General features: G+C 40.0%; 1 protein-coding gene across 1 annotated transcript in view; it reads left to right on the top strand.

The window, feature by feature from the left end:
• The window catches only part of Nachralpha1 (nicotinic acetylcholine receptor alpha1), a 140,147-nt gene that overhangs the window by 94,191 nt on the left and 23,698 nt on the right, over positions 1-22,258 (top strand). The window contains exons 4-6 of the mRNA XM_071789894.1: positions 4,170-4,279; positions 12,416-12,596; positions 17,648-18,691. Coding sequence (XP_071645995.1) covers positions 4,170-4,279; positions 12,416-12,596; positions 17,648-18,691 — 1,335 coding nt within the window. The remainder of the gene's footprint in view (positions 1-4,169; positions 4,280-12,415; positions 12,597-17,647; positions 18,692-22,258) is intronic.

Below are 22,258 nucleotides of genomic sequence, written 5' to 3'. Positions count from 1 at the left end.
ATGTCTGGCAGCTCCGCCTGTGTTTCACGATAGCTAGAAGTGTTGCTGACTAAAGTTTACTGCATCTATTTTTAAAAGATTTCTTAAGACGTATATTTTCTACAAAGGCAATTTTCACATGAAAGCTATAAAATATATAAGCGTCTTCCATCCTTGTTTCTTATATCACGTAACAAATCACGATATTAAATTCATTCGTTGTAAATTATCGAATAAGTACAATGTAAAATTGAAGCTACGTGGACATTTAAAGAGTTAGGATAGGCAGCGAAGGAGAACAAATAGTTTGAGGATATTTACGATACAAGAAAAGATTGAAGCGAACGTACTTTTCCCAGACGACCGGTATCACGAAGGCACTTTACGCCGTAAGAAAGAAAATATCGCCACTAAATTGCCAGCATTTTTTCTCCCGGCTAGGTCGTGATCGCGCGGTGTACGATTTTACGACATCGTAGAATCGATCCTCCATCCTCGGTAAATCGCGTCTCTCGCGCAGCGCCTAGCGCCGTCGTGCGAGTAGAAAAATTCGAATGCAAATGACATGTGGGGTAATTTACGGCCGTATTGAAAAATATTGAACCTTTATGATCGCGCTTCGAGCCACTCCAGCCACACGCGGGTGAGTTATTTGAGGCCACTTGTGAGAAGAGTGCCGCGTTATTATCAATTAATTTCTTCTTCATTTTCCTTCTTCTTCCTTGGATCTCGTCCTGTGCTTCGAGAGTAAGGGAAGACCTTGGTGTTTTTTTGAGCTACATTTTCTTTCCTTTTACAATGGACAGATTGCCAACCTTCTAACCATTCTTTCTCAAACGGCTTAGAATCATCTATAACAAAATAATCGTAGCATATATATGTATATATATTCTATTAATTTGTTAATAGTTATTTAATTATTGAGAAAGAGAAACACACTGGTAATAACGTCTGAGATGTATATGTATATCTATATAGTAAGTATAATAAGTTTTTCTTCTCAAAGGGGGAAGGAACTTTTCTAGTAAAAGAAATAAATTCGTATAACCGTGCAATTTAATTGTTCGGTTAGAGAAATAGGAAGACGAAAAGAAACGCGCGCATTTATTATGAAACTTCCTTCTGTTACTAAATCAATGCTGTATTTCAATATTCTATCTTACGAGGCACTTGTACGGTGTGCTTCTGCAATAGCGCCGGATTAATTAGCAAAATTACCTGCTCGGTTAATTTTAGTTTCAACCTTAGCAAAGCGTAGGGCTCTCGCGAAACTTCACTAGTAGGATTTAGTGCCGAAGTTTTAGTTTTTCCACGGTTTTCCCCACTTTGATTGCAATCCGCCCAAAATATAGAGAGTGCGCTCTAATACGCTCTGCAAAGTTGTCTCGGGGCGTTTTCCTTTTGCAGGCTTCCATTTTAGAACTGCGTACTAAATTAATGTCGGAATCATCCGAGCCGCCGTATAATCGTTTTAGCAGAAAGATAATTTTCTGTGGTAGATGTGTGACGGTTTATCATTTCGTTTCCCAAGGGCGAAGAGAAACGTAGGGAAATTGCTAAAGTGCATGCGACATAATTGCATGCATCTGTTCATATTACATAACGCTTTCTCATGTCAATAATTATCCCAGCGGAGCATTACGAAAAGTGCCTAATTATATTCTCTCGCTTTGCCTCGTACGGTGCAAATTGTAAATTTCAATAAATTAATTTGTTCCTCGCACCAGAAGAAGTTTCCTTGCAGTTTTGTTTGAAATAGTTCGTTCGTAAAAGCCGTTCGTTCACCCAAGCGACATGGAAGATAGGGCAAGAAAGGGGACAGAAAACTGTAAAAGAGCAAGTAATTAAAATCCTTCGAGTGCTCCGCTCGTTGCGCGCCACGGTAACTGATTTCGATCCGGGTCCGCTGGATCGTGCGGGGAATTTTAGGCGCTCCGCGCGGCGCGGCGATGCCAGAGATACGTACCTACCGAACTCGGCTAATTGCGAGCGGAATAATTAATGCCTGCAAGAGCAACGAAACTCGACGCGCCGCACCAGCACAAACGTACGTCGCAGGTGTGCTTGCAGCGGCTGTTTTCTGTCACGCGTTACTGCGTGATATAATTCCGCGTGGGATGACGAGATCAAGTTACGCCCGCTGCAGTCGCTGTAGTCTTTAACTGCTAACTAATTCTTAACGGTACGAATGTAAGTCTAACACACCGTCACAAGTTCGATTTGCATTGTTCGCGACAAGTCGGTGTCTAAATTGACGCTGAAAATTATTCTAAACGCATGCAAAAGACAAGCACGACTGTCTGTCACTTGTTTTAAATTTTAAAGCACCAATTGCAGACAAATAAATCTTATTTCAGTCTTTTAACTCGATATTTTATCGTCACTGTGCGTACAAGATGCTGCGCTTGTGTGTATTTTAAAATTAAAATGTTCTTTATAGACCTGCATTATTTTCAACGAATCGTGTAATTTAAAACGAGTAAGATGCGGGCGGGCAAAAAATAAAATACCAAGCGTTATTGCGTTACCCACGCAATGGACGCAACGGGAGAACTTTCAAAATTATGCAGTTAGTCGTTTTTATAACGGCGAAACTATTTGTAAAAAGCGTTTTTTTTCGCCGCAACGAGATCGACTATATTCCATTTCATAAAGTATCTTTCTTCTTTTTGCACCGGTGAAATCTCCACGCACGCCACAGCCATTTAATGATGCGAATAAAGTCTCGGGAATAAATGAATTAACAGGTCGTAAAGAATAAAAATTATTACATACAGCGCATTTAAAATGCAATTTCTTTCTACATGCGTTGGCCATTGCTTTGTATTTTATATTAAAAGGAGAAATATAAAGGGAAAGAAATTGCATATTAAATATGAAAGGGAGAAATGGTTTTGAAGAAGAAAAAAAACTTCGTAGTCTTTTATCTCGCAACAATAATCTTTCCGCTGTTCTGTGTAGTGTCGAGAAATCGGATATCTATATTTGAATAAATGAATATTCAAATGGCTCTACGATTACTTAGGATCGTTCGGGCTATTCGTAAAACCAAATTGCGGTCATACGAATATTCCGTTCACAGAGACGTATGCGATATGCAGAGATGTCTTCGAGCTGTTTGAATACGATTATTCTGTTATTGATAACGCTAATCCGCGATATATTCGGCCGAATGAATTAGCGAAATTTGTAAGCTGTAACTCGATCATACGAGGCCTCAGCCTCAGCCGCCGGGCGTCGCCCGAGTATTGATCCGACGTAAGAAAACATCGGCGTCCCGTAAAGTTTATGCTTCGCTACCGACTCAGGCATCCGTCTCGCGCGGGAAAATATCGGCGCATCTTGGAATCAGGCGCGACGAGCTCACGCGACGTTATACGTAAATATCCATCTCACCAGCTTCCCGTGATGCCTTGTCGATCGCCTCGTTATTGCAGATCAATAATTTCGTCTCCGATACAAACGCGTCAACGTGTGAAAAAGCTAGATCGATCTCAAAGCGACTCGATTCTAGACGCATCCCTCGAGTCCTTCCCATCCTTCTACGAAAGGTGTATAACGACGAAAGATATTGTTCTGAGAACGATTCCTCTCTTGCCGTTATGTATTTGAACGACGCTACTTGTCTCGAGAAGCGCGAAATCTCGTAGATAATCCACCTCTGAAGATAAGAGAGATGGACAGCGGACAGGGAGAAAAACCGAGAGTCTCATAATTACTTTGCCCCTTAATCGTTTTATTTCACTTAAACGCGTAAACCGGAAAGTGGATATCTTAGAAATAGGATATCGCGTCTTCCTGCCCGGATATCGGTAGCGATGGTCGAAACTTCCGTGAGGTAATTATGAGGGTCGCGCGAAGATGCCTAACGGTCGCAAAAGGGTCCCGAGTCGAATGGTGATATATATCGAGGGCAGTTAAGACGCTTATGGGCTATCTCTTGCGCGAATTAAAGATTCAATTACAAATAATGCATTTTGTACTTCTTTTCCTTACATAGCCCAATTTTAAATTGTACTTCGGACAACAAATTCTTTTGTTAGAAATATTATTTTCTAAAAAAAGATTTTTTTTCTTTATTGATTTGATACATATCATTTTTCTTGGTTCAGGCAAAGACTGCTCGGTAATCGATTAAGACTTCCACGTTAAATCGACGACACGTTCACAATTCTTCTTTCTGCTTTCAGGAATGGAACGATTATAAGCTGAAGTGGAATCCGGACGACTATGGCGGTGTCGACACTCTTCATGTACCATCGGAACACATATGGTTACCCGACATTGTTCTTTACAACAAGTGAGTTGACATGCTATTATACATAGATGAGCGATATTGCTCTTAATTTATCGATACGTGCTTCTTTCGCGTCTCTTAGCCGTATACTCGCCAACATCGATCTCGCAAGCGTGGTTTCTGTACTTACGGATTATATTATATTTGTTCGTCGTTGCAAAATGGCTATACTCCATAGGATTTTAGCGCGTATTCCCGTAAAGCCCCGTCCGAGATATTTCTCTGGCGTTCTCCCGCCGGGTATTTTGAAAATCCACGCCGCGAAAACGAGCGGGCGCGGCTGCAGTAACTAGTCCGACTATAGCCTCCGCGACATCGAGAAATAGGACGTTCTCTCTAGCGCGGCAAGGACACTTTTACGAGGAGGAGGTTTCAGGACGCCCTTCCTCCTCCTTGGGGAGGCAGACTCGTTTGTTCGACGGCGACGGACACCGCATTCTCGCCGCATTTCACGGTCGAATGATCCCTGCACGTAACGTCGGAAGCAATCGCGCGGAAAAGAGTTACGTCTCGAATATACAACCTCGAAGAAGTCGATAGTAACGATGTCCATTTCGTTGGATAATGGTTAGATGAAAGTGGATGGGAGCGATTAAGAGGCAATCAGATAAACGGTGTGCCGACGTTATCTGATTAGCCGTCGGCAGACGTGGTATAAAGCGAGATTACGCGATACGTTTCAACGTTTCGCGCACATGATACGCCGACATATCCACGATCGCGCGGATTTCATTCTCCGCGAGTCTTCGCCGCGCGCGTAATATTCAGACGCGATAACGCGATGCATAATGTGCGGTTAGCCAAACCACAAATTGCGTAAGTCCGCGTAAATTACGGAACCATTAATCCAGAACAAGTCGAAATTAATTACCCGCGCCCGCTGACGCGACCTTTCGTCTCGTGCAGCAACTATATCGCGCGCAAAATGTTGCGTCGCTACTGGTGTCAATTTTTTCGAGGTTTGTAAACAGCGTTATGCTGCACTTAGCGGATATTATAAAATTGTTTAAAAAAACTATCAGCTTGGTGCAAAAGGTTGACTTTATTCATTTAAAAGAATTTTTTTCGATCATTTTTTTGAAGAACATTAGATTTTAAACTTTTAATAATTAATAGAAAAATGACAAATGTTTCGTCCTGATTTACTTAATGTTCACATTCTTGTTAAGAAAGCATTTCAATTTGCGATTGCAAGAATTCTGGGATACTGAATTTTATTGAAATCTACCACACAAGCGCTCTTTCGGAGATAAAACGTCTTCCTATTTTGAAAGGGTTTATGACACTCTCCTGATCCCGGGTATAGGAGATCCACTTCTGGCGTCTGCTCTACGGACAATCGGGTCTCGCAGGGCGGAGACAGGCAATCTCGTTTAAGGCGTTGAGGTGGTGTATCAAATAAACCGAACTTAACCCGCCCTATTAAGCTCCACTCAAGCGCACGACGTTCAATCCGCCATTCTCATTTCCATCAGAGCTTTGAAGCCTTCCCTGCGTCCCCATGAATCGCGCGCTCCCCTGCCTTGACGACTAGATCCCCTCTTTCGTTTCCTTTCTAGGGAATACGGCGCTGATACATTATGTAAAACTCAGCCTGAAGTGCCAGAGCGTCGCAACCCTCTCTGCACTCTGCGCCGCGCCGATCCGATATATCTTCCTTTACTTCTTGTTGGCTGAAGCGCATTCTGGAGTAAGCTATTACCGCGGTATAGTACAATGGAAGATATCAAATGGATTAAACAATAAATTCGCGCGAAATTCCACTGTACGCGAATCATTACTGATGGACATAATTGTCCCGCTCGGGAAAGACATTTTGTTAATTAAGCGGAACCCAGCTTTGTTGGCTGTATTTTATTGCATTTACAAAATTATTATGTTAAACGGATTGATATATATTGTTAGCTTAACAAGATTACTTTGTTGGGATTAATTTGTTAAATCAGCAAAATAATTTGTAAACTATATAAACATACTGTTAATTAAGAAATTATTTGGTCACATGATACTTTATTTCTTAGTATTCTTAATTCGAATACTGAATATTCTGATACTAATGATTTACAACAAATGGATAAAAAGATGTATAACTGTGATGATTCAATAAAATCATTCACAGCAGCATTATTTCGATGATATATCAAAACACATTTAAAAAGATGATCTTAATGACTTAATTTTATTGATAAAATTTAAGGTTAAATTAACGAAATGCTTTCTTATACAGGTTAACTAGAAATTACATTGTTTCTTTCACTCATTAATTACTAGATTTTTTAAATGAAATGTTATATTTTTTTTCTCTCTCTTTCTATGTAATTTAATCAAATGGTGTTATCGATTTTTGTTCTTTAATGAACTAAGCAACATTTAAAAATCCAAAGCAATATTAGACAAACGTGAAGATTCGAACAATTATTTTTTTAATGAACACTGCGTAGAATTGGTTATTATTAACGAGAACGAACTGCCGCGGCGCGGCACGCCGCCGACATCGTGATTTCAACAAAATTACCCAAGTCTCGGTGCAATCAGCGAAGTGAATATGCGTTTATATGTACGCAAAGGGTCAGTAGAATGGCGGCCAAAGGGTTGCTTAGGCACAACGACCCGACGGCGCGGCGCAACGTACGACCGTGCCGCAAAATGCAGAGTTAAAATATGCAGGAAACGTACGTGAGGGCGAATCTCGTTACTCCATTATCACCGGATTACTGCACCTGCAGCTCATCCCAGACCACACCGCGGTAATCCATTCCAGTTGCTTTTGCGAGAAAGAGAATGTGAGAGAGAGAGGGGGGAAAGAGAGAGAGAAAAAGAGAGAGCGGGGATGGCCCGGTAACAAAGTATCGTTCGCTCCAAGTAATCACACGTACGTGTTGCGTCGCAATTGCGTCGATACGCGACCGTTTTCTCGAATACGACGTGAGTTTGATATAAAGGGGGGATGAACTCGATGAAGGAACAACAGGGAGTAAAGGAAAACTCCGTAGCGGTAAGCTCTATACTCGCAGCGCGCGTCCAAACTCACTTTTGCTATATTTATGGGATAACTTAGTCTCTCTCGGTTTCTCTCCCTCTCTCCCTGTGTCTCTCTGTCTCTCTGTCTCTCTCTCTCTCTCTCCGAGCTATTCAACTCGCATTTCGCAAGTGTCAACCGCCAAGCCCTGCTGCTCGCGTCCAACTCGCTCGATGCTTTCCCGTGAGCGCTCTCATGTGCGCCGTAACACGTAATCAATTGCGGGATCAGTCTGTCCTGGTCATGGGCGCTACATCGTATAAGCATCAAGATCTACGATAATAGGGAGCTTTCCCCCCCGGAACGATTGCCGATAGACGGGCGAGGGAAGTGTAAGTAATATCGTCCATAAAGGTTGCCACAGTGCGGAATGCGGTTGTGCAACGATTCCGCCATTCAGGCCGGGAGTATATATCGAGTCTTACACCCTCGTTGAGGTGGGACAAACTACCGGGTAAGAGGATACCGATGGTCCGGATAGCGGTCCGCTCGTTTCTCCGAGCAAGAGACGCGGAAAAGATTATCGTAGACTCCAGCCGTACTAGCCAGCGATTCGCAATGTCGACCGATGTCGTTGTCACGGTTCGACACGAGAATTTCCGGTCCTAGCTTCGGGAAAACGGTTTCTATACGGAACGGCGGAGCACAGCGCAAATGACGCGTCATATTTTTCCGGCACGAGAGACCGATCCCTGGCGAAGGGCGGCATTCTGACGCGGTTATAAATAAGCGTACTCGAAATAGGTCAGCATTGCGCCGTCGTTTACAATCGTTGCGCGCGATTCAACTCTTTGTAGCGGTAGATTGAGCAAATGTCAAATTTGTCAATACGTATTGTGTATTCCAAGAAAATTGTGAGATCGTCTAGGAAATTATGGACTTTGCGCTCAGCAACATTTGTTACGTTATTCTTGGACACAAAAATATGGTATAGATTTCTCGTACTCAATCAGCAAATACAAGCATAAAGAGATTAGTATATGATATGTAATAAGTAGGTATCAATTAACTGATCTAGTCAACTAGTTAGAGTGTCTAATAATTTTAAATAAAGTATATAAAGTCGAAGAATTACTTCTTCAACTGTAATTGCAATAAAGTATAAAGTAAGAAATAAAATAAATATAATTAGTTAAATTAATGTCGTAGTTGTATTACTGACCGTAACAAATTTTGCTCTGGCCAGTGATAGGACGACGTCATCTTTCATTATGTCGCTGCGCGGGAAAGCAAAGTTTTTTTTTTGAAGGACTTGTCCGGCCTTTCCGGAAGGGACGATCGGATTGAGGAACGGGGAGAGAAAAGACGTTATCATTAAGATTGCGACAAGACGATGCCGCGGCCCTCGAAGCCGTCGAGTCGGAGTCGACGGTGGTTTTACTACTTGCACAGAGTTCTGAGATTTACATGACGTGCCCGCGCAAGAAGCGCGCCATAAAGCACGTCTGGAGCACGAAAAAAACGTGATTAATTGAGTCTTCGAACTTTCTTGACGTAACTCGTGGAACGCGCCCGTCGTTTCTTACGGTGCTTGCAGCGTCCACTTTGTCTTTAACCGGCGAAGCGCAAAAATTATGGCTCGGCCTGTGGAACACCGTAATTTCTTTCTCTCTCTCTCTCTCTCTCTCTCTCTCTCTCTCTCTCTCTCTCTCTCTCTCTCTTTCTCTTTCTCTTTTTTAAATCTCTTTTTAGACATCACACCTCGGTTTTATATGAATCATAATTGTAAAACTTTACAACGCAAAAATGATAAAAATATATTTCATAATTTGCTTTCATATAATTCTTCAAAAGATCTAACGGAAAGAACATTATGTATTTAACGTGTCGTATTATCGCGTTTATTTTATTGCCGCGTGAAATTTCCGCGAGATATTTTCTTAAGGTTTAGCTACGGGATAATCGTGATTTCAGAGACGATTTTGAGTCGTTCCGTTATTAAGTGAACGGTTATCTTTCACCGACTGGCAGCAGGATAGTGCGGTAGCATTCGAGATTATGTATAACGTTCCCATAACAACGCGAACGTTCCTCTCGCCGAGAAATCCCGCTCGCTTTGAGAACAAAGCTTAAGCATCGTCCGACTACGTGCCGCGATTAAAATGTCACTTTTGAGCTAGCCGTCGTTGTTCTGCATTATTAACCACGCGCGAGTCGCTTTTATCACTGTTCCGTTCTAATGCGTGTCGAGAGCACTTTCGGCTGATATTTATCACGGCTAATTTACAGACAATATTCTACGCGCGGATTAATCTTCGGTGCTTCCTGATCCACTTATCAAAATTATAACGGTTGCTTTCATTATTCACGAAGATAATAATCGTTTGATCGGCCGTAATTAGAGGCTGCACGCGGTTAATAGAGGCGTTGTGCGATACATTCTCGGAGAACAGCCGTGAAATACTGTTTTCTATGTCTTTTATGTTATCTAACATCTTTTAAAGCTGCGAGAAATCGAATGTAGAAGCGCGAAGAATTATTGTCGTAATGACAGAAATACGTTGCGTGATTTAAAAATGTATGGTGGCGTTACTTTTTGTTAGAAAAGATTTTCTGAATTTCTAGTTTAATTGTCACGTATATACAAATGTAGATAGAACGTAGACACACAATGTAATCTACCGAAAAATTATGTCAATGCATCTGATATGATCATGTTTTGAAGTAGAAAGTTGATCTTATATTCCGCAACAATTCGCTGCAACCTGCATACTGCACGTGCATTGTAGACTAAGCCGTAACAGTTACGGCGAGTCGCCCTTATTTTTAGCTCCGCGCGCCTCTCTATACAGAGTTTGATAACAGAAATATAATTATCGGATGACCACAAAGTGCAGGAGACCTACATTAAAGCTCAGAAGCTTGTATAATAGGATTTGCAGACGCGCGAACTTTATCCAATATGCAGCTTTTGTTGCAAACAAATGCTCGCTTTTCACGAACAGTTGACGTAAAAGTCTTATATTTTGTTTAAATTGTTATTTCCTCTAAAATGTTCGTTAGTTTTCTCGAAATTTTAATTCTTTTAATACGCTGAATTTTCATTTATCAAGAAAGATCATCTTAGGGTCTTCATTTTGTTTTGAGATTTGTAAAAATTATACTTTTAATTTCTTCAGATAAATTATAATGAAAAGCAATATTCTGTCTCGTCAGTTTAGATTTTCGGACGCTAATACTTTCTTAGTTTCATTAGATAAAAGAATATCCAGTTCTTATCTCTGATATTTATACAGCGTGTATATACACCACGATGTTACGTACACTGCAATACCTAAAATTATGAATTATTTCCCCGATCGACAATCTATATGTCAAAGAGTCCTCCCCGTTCCGACTCGGTGGAGGTCAGTCGCGGAGATAATGTCGTCACATGCGCACGGCGCGACGAGACGTCGGATGAAAAATTCACGAATTGGCGCGGAACCGGCGCGGCGCGGCGCGAAGTGGATCGACACACATGGCACAGCAGAATTCAGCAATAGCCGGCGTGCCGAACTAATAAGAATGCCACGGCCGGCCCCGACCGAAAATAGTGCAACAAGTGCGGTCGCAGTAGCGACAGCTGCGACGGTGCGGCCGTGGCACTGCGAATATCGTATTAGCTCGTATTACTTCGGCGAGTAAGTATATTTCTCTCGCGAGCACTGTTTCTTCAGTCTAACGCAATAACATAAACGCCCTGACGTCTACCTGTATCGTTTATTTGACGGATTTTCATATCGCGCCCGCCGTAAGTTCACCGTGACATTCTGTGTTAATTCCGCGCGAAATTTTTCAGCTTGCACACCGACAGCGCGGAACAGCCAGATGATTCAATTTTGGTTTAGATTTAGTGTGAAGATTATTCCTGTGTTTCCTACGGAATTTAGGAGCATCGACGAATTGAAATAACATGGAATTGTTAATTAAGGATCTTGAAGAACAAGAAATAAGGAAGTTATTCTTATCTTCTTAAGAGTTTAAAAAAGTAAATTTTTTTACTATATCGGTATCAAATTAAATAAAGAGCAAAGGGATTTGATATTTCATGAACTATTTTGCAAAAAGTATTTCATTGTCGGTCGCATAGATATAGGTCAGGAAGGAAGTTCGATTTTCATGCTTTTATTAAGTTAGAGAGTTATTTCTTCTTTTTTAAAAAATTAAAAAGAGTATTGATATATATTAACTGTTGTTCGATGATTAATTAAAAAATATGATAGTGATACGTCCCGAGAAGCTTTCGAAATATTTATACGAATTTTTATAAAATAAAGAGAGAAAGAGAAAAAAGAGCTAGAGGAGAAAAAAGGATCAACTTAATTTCTAGAAGAATTTATAGCAGAAAAATGGTTGCGGCGATAGATGGTACAGCTGTTTCGCGTTCAATGTACGCATCGAAGCGTACATCGCTTTGTCAAATTTTCACACAATAACATTTGAAGCGTCGCTTCGCTTTATTCGGACTTTCGGAGTATCGATTGGTACCGTTTCCATTAACTTTACATATGGCAGGAAGCTTTTAATTTTCTGCTGTGACGTTGTAGATTCGAGTTGCAGCGCTTCTTCTCCGTCATGAAAACGCAAGTCTCGCGAAATACGGGAGAATTTAGAAAACGATTTTATCTAGAGCGGAATTACACCATTGAGCATAAGTTTAACTCTCGTTATACGGAACGATATTAATATGAAATATTTTTTGTCGAACAGGCATTCATTTCGCAGATAATCGCGCGAAGAGATTAAAATGTGAAGCTAACATGTGCCTCGTTTATATGAATGCGCTATATCGCGCCATACAAATATGTACGACATGCGTGACGTTATAAGGGTCGATTCAGACACAGCCGTGCCGTACCCGTACCGTATCCGTATCGTTAACATTAGACAAGGATAGAGACAACATTAGACAAAAATGGAGACAATAGGTATCCTTGTCTGATGTTTCTGTTTCGTGCACGGTACGGATACGGCACGGCTGTGTCTGCATCGACCTTAAATCGGCAAATATCAAAATTGTATTTAACAATGGGAGAACACGTTATTCAAGGCTCGAATGTTTTGGCGATATTTTCTCTTTTAGACTGTTGTTTAATGGACAAAATATATTTACGAGAATTATGGATTTTGTTTTTCAGTGCCGATGGTAATTACGAGGTGACCATCATGACTAAAGCGATTTTGCATCACACCGGGAAAGTCGTGTGGAAACCACCGGCGATCTATAAATCATTTTGCGAGATCGACGTGGAATACTTCCCCTTCGACGAGCAGACTTGTTTTATGAAATTTGGTTCGTGGACTTACGATGGTTATACGGTAAGTATTACGATTGGAATTAATTAATTAGTATGACACTGTGAATTTTTATTTTATGTAGAGATCATAAATTTATGCCTGTCAAATATTTGTATTAAAATTTTATTCCCTAAGTTATACCACGAGTATAAATATAGATATAAAAGATAGTCATAAAAAACTTTGGAACTTGTAATCTCGAACGTACAACATGAAATAGGGTAGTTTAAGTAGAATATTTTATGATAATTTATTTTGAGTTCAAATATAAATGAATGTCATATTTTTCTCAAAAGTAAAAGAGATGCTTTTTTCACGGTATTTTCCAATTATAAAAATTCTGTTATGAAATATATTCTACAGCTTTTGGATATACAAAGCAGAAGTAATTTAAATAATGTTATGTACACGTTCATCGTTTGCATTAAATTACACTCATATTCACATGTTATGCATGGAAAGGCAGATTTTATATATTTTTATTACTAAATCATAAATGTTATATATAAAGTTTTATACGCGTTTATAAAATTATACATGCATTCCAAAAGTATTACTATTAACGTATTACTATAATTTGTTATTAGGTATATATGTATAACAAATTTTTTTTCATAATGTTGATGAACTGAAGGATTTTTAACTAAAACAATTAAATTGTCGATAAATTTAGACGCAAGTATCTAAATAGTATCTATAAGAAATGTTTAAAGGCCGACTTCTTCAGCATCGGCTAACTTTGCCCGTAAATTAGCTCACCTTATCTCTCTGTTTACGTTCTAGTCTTATTACGCTCTAGAGAGAAACAGAAAAGCTGTAATCTCTCGGATAACTTTATCCGACAGCTAATTAGAAGTAGAAAAATCGCGCATTAGTGCGGCAAATTGAATACTTAAAAACTGCAACGCTTCGTATCCCTCAAACCACTAATTGCACATTATCTTAATTGTGCAATTCCGCCAAATCATCTTTATCTGACCATAAAATAATACTATTAGTTCATCTTATAAGAAAGACGAATATTTTTTCTTTATTTAACAAATAAATTAAATACACTATAGAATAAATTTTAATCAATTATATATTTATTTTCATTTTGTTCTTTTTCTTCAGCTTTCAATTAATTTTTCCTCCTTATATTACTGCAGTATAGTACGTAGGAAAATTATTCTTTATAACTCTATAAAGTATCTAAAAATTACCGCATTACTTAAGGGATCGTATTTCCGATTTGTGCAATAAGAGCCGCATTTTTTGCAACGGTATTCTTTTCCACGAGTTCTAATTTTAGCAGAAACTAAGTATATGTGTGGTGTGTAAGAGAGAAAGAGAGAGAGAGAGAGAGAGAGAGCAGTTGAAGCGTCGATAAAACGTCACAATTCGGTGATTACAACTCGCGGCGCCTGTTTGTCTCGTCCATCGTGTTTTCCTTCGCGCTCGGTCCGACAAGCGGGAGACTCCACTCGCGTCTAACGGATATATCCGTCACTGACAAATCCGCCTGTCTGCGAGAGTTTTACCGCTGTACAGCGGCACAGACGTGGATATAAATCCCACGTCTGTGCGAGGATAAGCCATTTCGACAGAGGAGCTCGTCCGCTAGCCACTTCGAAAACACACCAGTGCCGCCAGTGATCAACCCTACATCCACCTGCGCGGCGGATAGCTTCCGTTTCCGCGCTTCGGTTTCAATTTCCTCTTATCGGCATGTCTTGCGTGCGTATCGGGCGTATTTTCCACCGCGAAAAAGATGTCGGGGTTATCAAGGAATAGAACGGTTGAAATTTAAGAGGCCACGATTTACGTCAGACAGCGAAAAATAGTCGATACCGTTTGATCGATATTCCCGTCAATTTTGCGCGTCGATTTAAATGGTTACATATCACTCACGGTGCCAATAAATCAACATAATAATTCGTCGCTAATATACTTTCATTATGAAGCGATATAAATCAGTATTACATTCAACGTTAAAATATGATATAAAAATCCAATTTTAAATTCTTTAGAGAGATAAATATTTCAATAGAAAATATAACACGGTAGCTTTTTAAAAGAAAACTTATTAATTTCTTTTTATTCAAGGATTATTATACAATTTTTAGAAAAATAATGACGATAATGACTTATGTAATCGGTTCATAACTTTATTCCACTCTATCAAACTGGAATGTTTAACGACGTTGGAAAAAGTTGAAATAGGTCGTTACACATTGATTTCTTCTGTAACTGAAATTAAAAAGGGAAAACCTTGATTCCCTTTCGAAGGAGGATTGGAATTGAAAAATCAGGAAACGAATCCGATTAAAGCAGCGCGATGAGAAAATGCGCGCGAAAGGCGCAGTGAACGAACAACGATTGCTCATGGAACTATCGACAGATCTCGAAAGTGGTCCAGGGAGGATCATCCAGCGAAACTCCAATGGCGGTCGCGATTTGGCTCCCCAAACCTTATTCGGATTTCGCAGGACTTTGAGATAACCAAAACCTCTATCTCGTGCGGCCATTAGAGGTATCCAATTTCTTCCGTTCCTTTCGCTCTCTTCCTTTCCGCGTCTCTGCTTTTTCTGTCTTTTTTTTTAAATAATCGCGTATCTTGAGAGTCGACTGTGCCGAGGGATGAAATGGATTTGGATGGCGACACCGACACTGCATAGCGGATCAAGAAAATCTCCCGTAACACATAGGTACACAAGAGTGTTTTATAGTCGGCTAGTTATAGGATTTCTGTAATTGAAATTGAATCGAATTTCTTTCAACAACTTTTGGATATTTTATAACATCAGACTACAAATTTTTATTAAATATGTGATGAGCCACCAAAACGCGGGTTAAAATCTTGTTAGAATAAAATTCACTTGGAATCAAATGAAAAACAAAATTTGCATCGTCGAAATTCAATTCAAAGTTCTTAATTTATTTTGAGATGCTCGATATCCTTCGAGCTTATAATAATTTTACTAGAAAATTGTTAGTGTCTTGAGTTAGTACGATAAGCGGCTAAAATAAATTCTCCGATTTAACTCCTAGCATTTGTACATGAGAGAAAATGCGCGATGTTCCAACATCCTGTATTGCTTTAGAGTGCGAGTGGATATATGTCCACGGCACACCCTTGAAAGTCAACCGCGAGATGTTATTTATCGCTAGGGTCTGTATCAGAAATGTCTTTGTGCAGAAGTCGTGGAACCCATAAATCCTAAGGCGCAGCCAGTTAAGCCACAATGACTCTTTCGAGCTATTGTCTTCTTCAGATTCGAACGACGCGAAATTATTTATATGTTTTTTTCTTTTCTTAGTCATCTCTCGTATATAAAACATTTGAAACAATGCAGATGCAAATTGTTGATATTATATTTCAGAAAATATTCTTGTCTTTGCCTTTTCTTCGTCAGAATATTAATATACAGTATTTATTCAATAATCGAACATTACTTGCCATTTTACACTCAATTTCAATTCGTGAAAGTTGGCACGTTAATCTAGATTCTAGGAGATTGTTAATTAACGGAGCATGTACATTAACGCGTTTACATTTGTAGAACCATGTTACGCACATGCTGCTGCTATCGCTTGTCCGTCCAACTCCTTCCGGGACGCCGATTATCCGGAGCACCGAATAGACAGCGCGCGCTAAGATAACAATCTTTAGGTACTCGGAGCGCTTGTGTTGGCTGATTTATCTAGAGCGTCGGTGTATTTCGATTATATACCGCATCGAACTGCCGAGTAGTTGAGGATTAGGATGCCAAATGCGATGAAGTGGAATAACAATTTGGATTTAGCTAATGCAGTTTTGGATTAGGCCTCCGAGATCGTTTCAATGACGCGTGGTTTGAAAGCCGGGGATTCATTCGGAAGATTAGTTGGATTGTTGGATTACAAATCTTGATTGCAATGCTATCGCAAGGAAGATGCATCGGATTACGATCGTATACTTCAGAATTTAGATTAATATAAATGTATACTGATGCTTATACTACACAAATGTTTCTGTCGATGATAATGACATATATCTAATAAAACGAGAAGAAATGAGGAAAAGAATGAATAGGAGACGAATAATTTAATTTAATGATCTTTTAATTTAAATTGTTTTTGTAATCTTTATCAAAAAATTATGTTGCTCTTTGTCATCATCATTACTTTTTTTTTGCAATTTCAGACTAATAAAGTTCTTGTTTTGAACGTATATTATATTATATAAAACTGAAATAAAATTAACAGTCAACTGAATTTGTGTGTCTCTCATATAATAATAATTATTTTAATTATAAAACTAATTTTTATAATTTGTTTTATAACTCTTTACGTACCTACATTATGACATTTGAAAAGTTTTAAATGTTAGAAGAAAGCAAGGAATATTTATGAAATAATAATCAATCTAAAACTTTAAAATTCAGTTCTTTATTGTAGTATAATACATAAATAGTACATTTTATTTTATAATTTCAACTTTTATTATCTGATGTAATTAACAGTTGCAGTGATAAAAAATATTTTTCGGCTGATGTACAATATGCAAATTTCGTAGCACTCACATTTTATGCAGTGCTAAATATCTAGGCTGTACTAAATATTTGCTAATGTAAAGTATAAATTTATTTTAATAATATACGCATGAATTTTGCGGTAATGTGTTTTAAGATAAAATATTCATACGTAGTACGTATTTGCGTGCAAGGTATATATTTTATTATGCCAACATTAAACGAAGTTTGAAAGCTACGAAATCTCGATGTTAAAATATTACACGGAAAACATTTCGAAAATGTAAACAGCAAAACATTCCACGTTGCAGTTCACACATGGCGAAACATTCCGCACCGCGAAATTATTTCAGGAATAATTATTTGAAAAACTATAATTATTATTAGCCAACGCTAAAAAGAATTCATTGCGATTCTGCCACAGAGAGTGGAATTTATGATCGCATTTACTTTACTTTACCGAGACCGCAAACAATATCCCTTTATGCATTTAGTTTTTAATATCGATATGTGTGTACACACGATATTTCAGATATTTGATATTAAATTCACATACGATCGTCCTTCTCGTGTTCGCAGGTCGACCTGCAGCATCTTCTGCAGACCGAGGACTCGAATAAAATCGACGTCGGGATCGACCTGACCGACTATTACATCTCCGTCGAGTGGGACATCCTAAAAGTGCCTGCCGTGAGGAACGAGGCGTTCTACATATGCTGCGAGGAGCCCTATCCCGACATCGTGTTCAACATCACTCTGCGCCGCAAGACCCTCTTCTACACGGTGAATCTGATAATACCGTGCGTGGGCATATCCTTCCTGTCGGTGCTGGTATTCTACCTGCCGAGCGACAGCGGCGAGAAGGTCTCCCTGTCGATCTCGATACTCCTCTCGTTGACGGTGTTCTTCCTGCTGCTGGCCGAGATAATACCGCCCACGTCGCTGACGGTGCCGCTCCTGGGCAAGTACCTGCTGTTCACGATGGTGATGGTGACCTTGTCCGTGGTCGTCACGATAGCCATACTGAACGTGAACTTCCGCTCGCCCGTCACCCACCGTATGGGCAAGTGGACGCGGATACTGTTCATCCAGGTGCTGCCGCGTTTCCTCTGGATCCAACGGCCGAAGAAGGACGACTACGAGGACGAGGATCAGGACAGGGACGGCGCCGGGATCGGCACGGGTGGCCTCGACGACGACGGCATCGACGACGACGAGGACGACGAGGACGATATCGAGGCGGCGAACGGCAAGCCGCCCGAGCCGAGCATCCTCACCGATGTGTTCCATGTTCCAGAGACTGATAAGTACGACACGTACTACGGCAAGAGGTTCAGCGGAGAGTACGAGGTACCGCCGCACGGTCTACCACCGCCGGCGACGAGGTACGACCTCGGCGCCGTCGGCACCGTCGGCACCGTCGCACCCTGCTTTGAGGAGCCCCTACCCTCGCTGCCACTGCCCGGGGCGGACGACGACCTCTTTGGGCCAGCTAGCCCTGGATACGCTCACGAGGACGTCAGCCCCACCTTCGAGAAGCCGTTGGTACGCGAGATCGAGAAGACCATCGACGACGCCCGTTTCATCGCCCAGCACGCCAAGAACAAAGACAGGTTCGAAGGCGTAAGTATGACATTTACATATCTCTAATGTTCGCCAGTTTACTCGTGAGCTCGGGATAATGTTATCTGCACGGATAATGTTATCGTTGAGATGATACCGAAGAAAGAAATGCGTGTAAAATGGATATGCCGTAATCAGTTCTATTATGCTTGCGCGCACTCGTTCGTCGCAGCTATTATTGCCTATATTGGATTATGACGTCAAAAGGCGAAAAATTATGCGAACTTTTATATCCGCATTATGCGAATAATCTTTCTTTTTCAAATATGATGGACCGTTAAAACGCGCCAAAAATTATCTTTTGATTCATCTCCAGTAATAAATGGCTGTGTAATTAAATCTATATAGACGCATGTCCTTTACTTTTTTCCAAGTTAAATTTTATTTTAAAAAATTGGAAAGAATGGCTGTTAATTTACGTATCAAAAAAGTAATCTTCGGCATATTTCAAAAATCTATTCTATCGAATATGCGACAGAACTAGTTCATTTTGACATGTATAGCTGCAAAAATAATTCACGCATGATTTCTCGCTATTGACGGTATCATTGCAGATATGACTGATAATGATTAGCCAAAAACCTTAATTGTATATTTGACTCGCGCTTTGTGTCGCTTTAGTAATCGCGGATCGTTTATGAGATTAAGAGATCAGCGGGGATACAATACGGGAATATGCGCGATGGATCACTTTTACCTCAAACGCATTTCGGGATACTGCGATTTCCGAATTATCACCAGAGGGATTGGGACCGGTGCGTTTGACACAGTCGGATTTACACATAAACGCATGCGGCGCTGCTTTTATCGCCTGCTCGTACAAACACGCCCGGTGTTTAGGTTTAGAACGATCAACACTTTGACAGCGGGCAGTGGAGATAATAACACTCGCGTGGGAATAACATTTCGATCTTAATAGAATATATAATAGAACCTATTAGCCTCATAGCTTTGTTATGTCATGCGTTTTATCTCCTCTAAGATAACTCGAGTAATTTCGCATCGGAGCAAATATTTAAAATCGGGGATGATCTTTAAATCATAATTCGCAAGAAGCATTTCCGAATTTTCGATCGCGTTGTTCCCCTTTCGTGTAATTTTGTTCTTTCAAAACAAACTGCTTGCAAGAAACCACCTCGCCTAAGCAGTCATCAATTCGTATGAAACTTCATAGATGTATAGGCTGTCTCAAGAGACATGAATAACGATACACTCCATTCGTGCCCTATCGCCCTTTAAAGGTGTGACGTCTGACCTTAAAACCAAACGCCCACTTTTTCACGTAACTTTTAAGCTGCATGAAGCAAAGAGAAACGTTTGTGAAAGTTTATGATGGCCAGCAAACTTGCTTAGACGGCAACGTAACGGGATTTTAAATATAACGTAGCTAACAAATTTTTAATCACAGCTGATGTTATTGTGCAGACTTCCTTTGTATTGCAAGATAGTTTTATGTAACGTTGTTTTATTTATAGACAATATATGCTTCTTTAAATTTTCGCCGACGTGCTACAATTTCCTCGTCGGAGGACATGTCCTTCAAGTTTTCAAAATTATGTCTAAAAAAACGATAGATTGCGAAGCGCGAAAGAAATCAAGTTATTCGATATAATTTTTGAGCAAATCTTAATTGGAACCAATTCGTAAAACCATCGGAAATAGCGATTTGCAAAACGTTAGGTATATACGCAACTTTATTTCGCATAGTACGAACGAGTGATTTGTGTGTCACAGAGCTTAATGCTATTGTGGAAGAGGATTACTGCACGTTTTATTGCGCTGCATTCCGGTACGATGGCGACGGCGGTTTCCGATCGTAACACGTACGTCGGTCACCACCGCGATGTGCGGATGACAATAACGTCACGTGTATCATACGCAACTGCCTTTGTGCATCTGCACGCAATGAAATGTCATTGCGATATGATACATATCTCGCTATCAGCGAGCCCGCGTGACGCCGTAAGAGGATTATTGACTCTCATTATACAAGATGGAATGCGAATTAGTTGACAGAGATTTGCATTTGTCTATTTATCGCGCCGGAAGTGACGCTAGATTAAACTGTATTAAGCTTCTGATTCGTACAGCCCCATTAGAGCGTAGAACTTGGCGAGATTTCCCGGCGAGCTCTCGACAGATAAATTCATTGAGATCCAAGTTGAGAGCAACTAAAAGTTTTAAATGCGCTCCGATCATTTTTACGAGCGAAACTATCAAATTACTTGCGGCGTGTTTAACGTGGCCGAGTTTGCATTATCCAAATTTGCATATGCGGTATTTGTCTCAAATTCGATTTAATTTCTGACTTTTTGCAACTAAAAGTTTTTAAATGCGCTTCTAACAATAAGAAAATTGCAAAATGATTTTTGTAGTGATGATATATTTATTAACGTCGCACATCGTAGTTTATGTGTGACTATCCGTATCCCTAAATTACCCTATACGTATGATTTGTACAACGTGACCCAGATTCTCGTATTTTAGGTGGGAATCGCGAATCGGTTTCTTGCGGTATTTCGGATTTTATAGCGCCGAGCGTATCGCGACCCGACTCAAATGCGTATACTCCAGAGATTTTGAAATCTCCTTCGTAAAATCGAAGAAGCGTCAACTCCGCCGGGTTTCGACGATATATACATAATCCGTAGCAGCAACAGCCGTGAAATAACGGCGCTGGAGATATTGAAGAAGGCTGAGGTTAAACAAAATGGAGAGATCCCCCTTTTTCGGCTGTGCCTTTTCACACTTTATTTCGCTCGCATTCACTATACAATTCCTCCGAGCATGCAATAAAAATGAGATATCCTTACATTTATATATTGACCATTGCGTAGCTCGCTTTGTGAAACAAAACGCATTTGAAATGTTTGGAATGAAAGCGTCGACGGAATATACGGCTCGCGATTTACAGAGTGTCTCGGAATGGTTGAAAAGTGGTCTTGTAACATTTTTCTCGAGAAGTTTGTTATCAATATTTTCTCTTGATGGAAATGTCTAACAGCGTCATCATTCTTTCACTTTTGTATGAACAGCTGCAATATCTTTATAACAGTCTTGAATTAAAAATTAATTTCAAATTTTCAACAAGAGAAATATTTACTTTTCTTCGTTAGAGTTTTTTTGAATTCCAGAAGAAGCGTCTCTCTCTCTCTCTCTCTCTCTCTCACTTTTAATCAGAGAATCATCAAACATTCAATATTCCCTGTAATAAAAACTGAACTTTACGAGAAATGATTCTGTGTCCAGTTTCCGTAAGTTTCGGGGCACCCCATTCGTGTCGTTTAGCTAAATTGGAAGTTCGTGGTTCCGGATATGGCTTGATTTCCGGATACGTAGTTTGCCAAGATAGATCTTCGGATATCCCGGTACCGCGGTAAGCCAAGCTCAATGAAGCTTCACTTAAAATCATTCTCGATATCGCGCGTGTAACTTATACGAGTATAAAAGTATACCGCTGGAGAACGCATTGCGGCAGAGTACCGCTCATTGCCAAATGTGCCCGTTTTGCGGCAAATATACGTTTACGAGCGTACGTATAGTATAACGGAACTAGAAAATGTCATT

This window comes from Temnothorax longispinosus, chromosome 10, assembly GCF_030848805.1.
Source record: "Temnothorax longispinosus isolate EJ_2023e chromosome 10, Tlon_JGU_v1, whole genome shotgun sequence".
Taxonomy (NCBI): domain Eukaryota; kingdom Metazoa; phylum Arthropoda; class Insecta; order Hymenoptera; family Formicidae; genus Temnothorax; species Temnothorax longispinosus.
The sequence above is the reverse complement of the archived record's forward strand: the minus strand, read 5'-3'. Positions and strand labels throughout refer to the sequence as shown.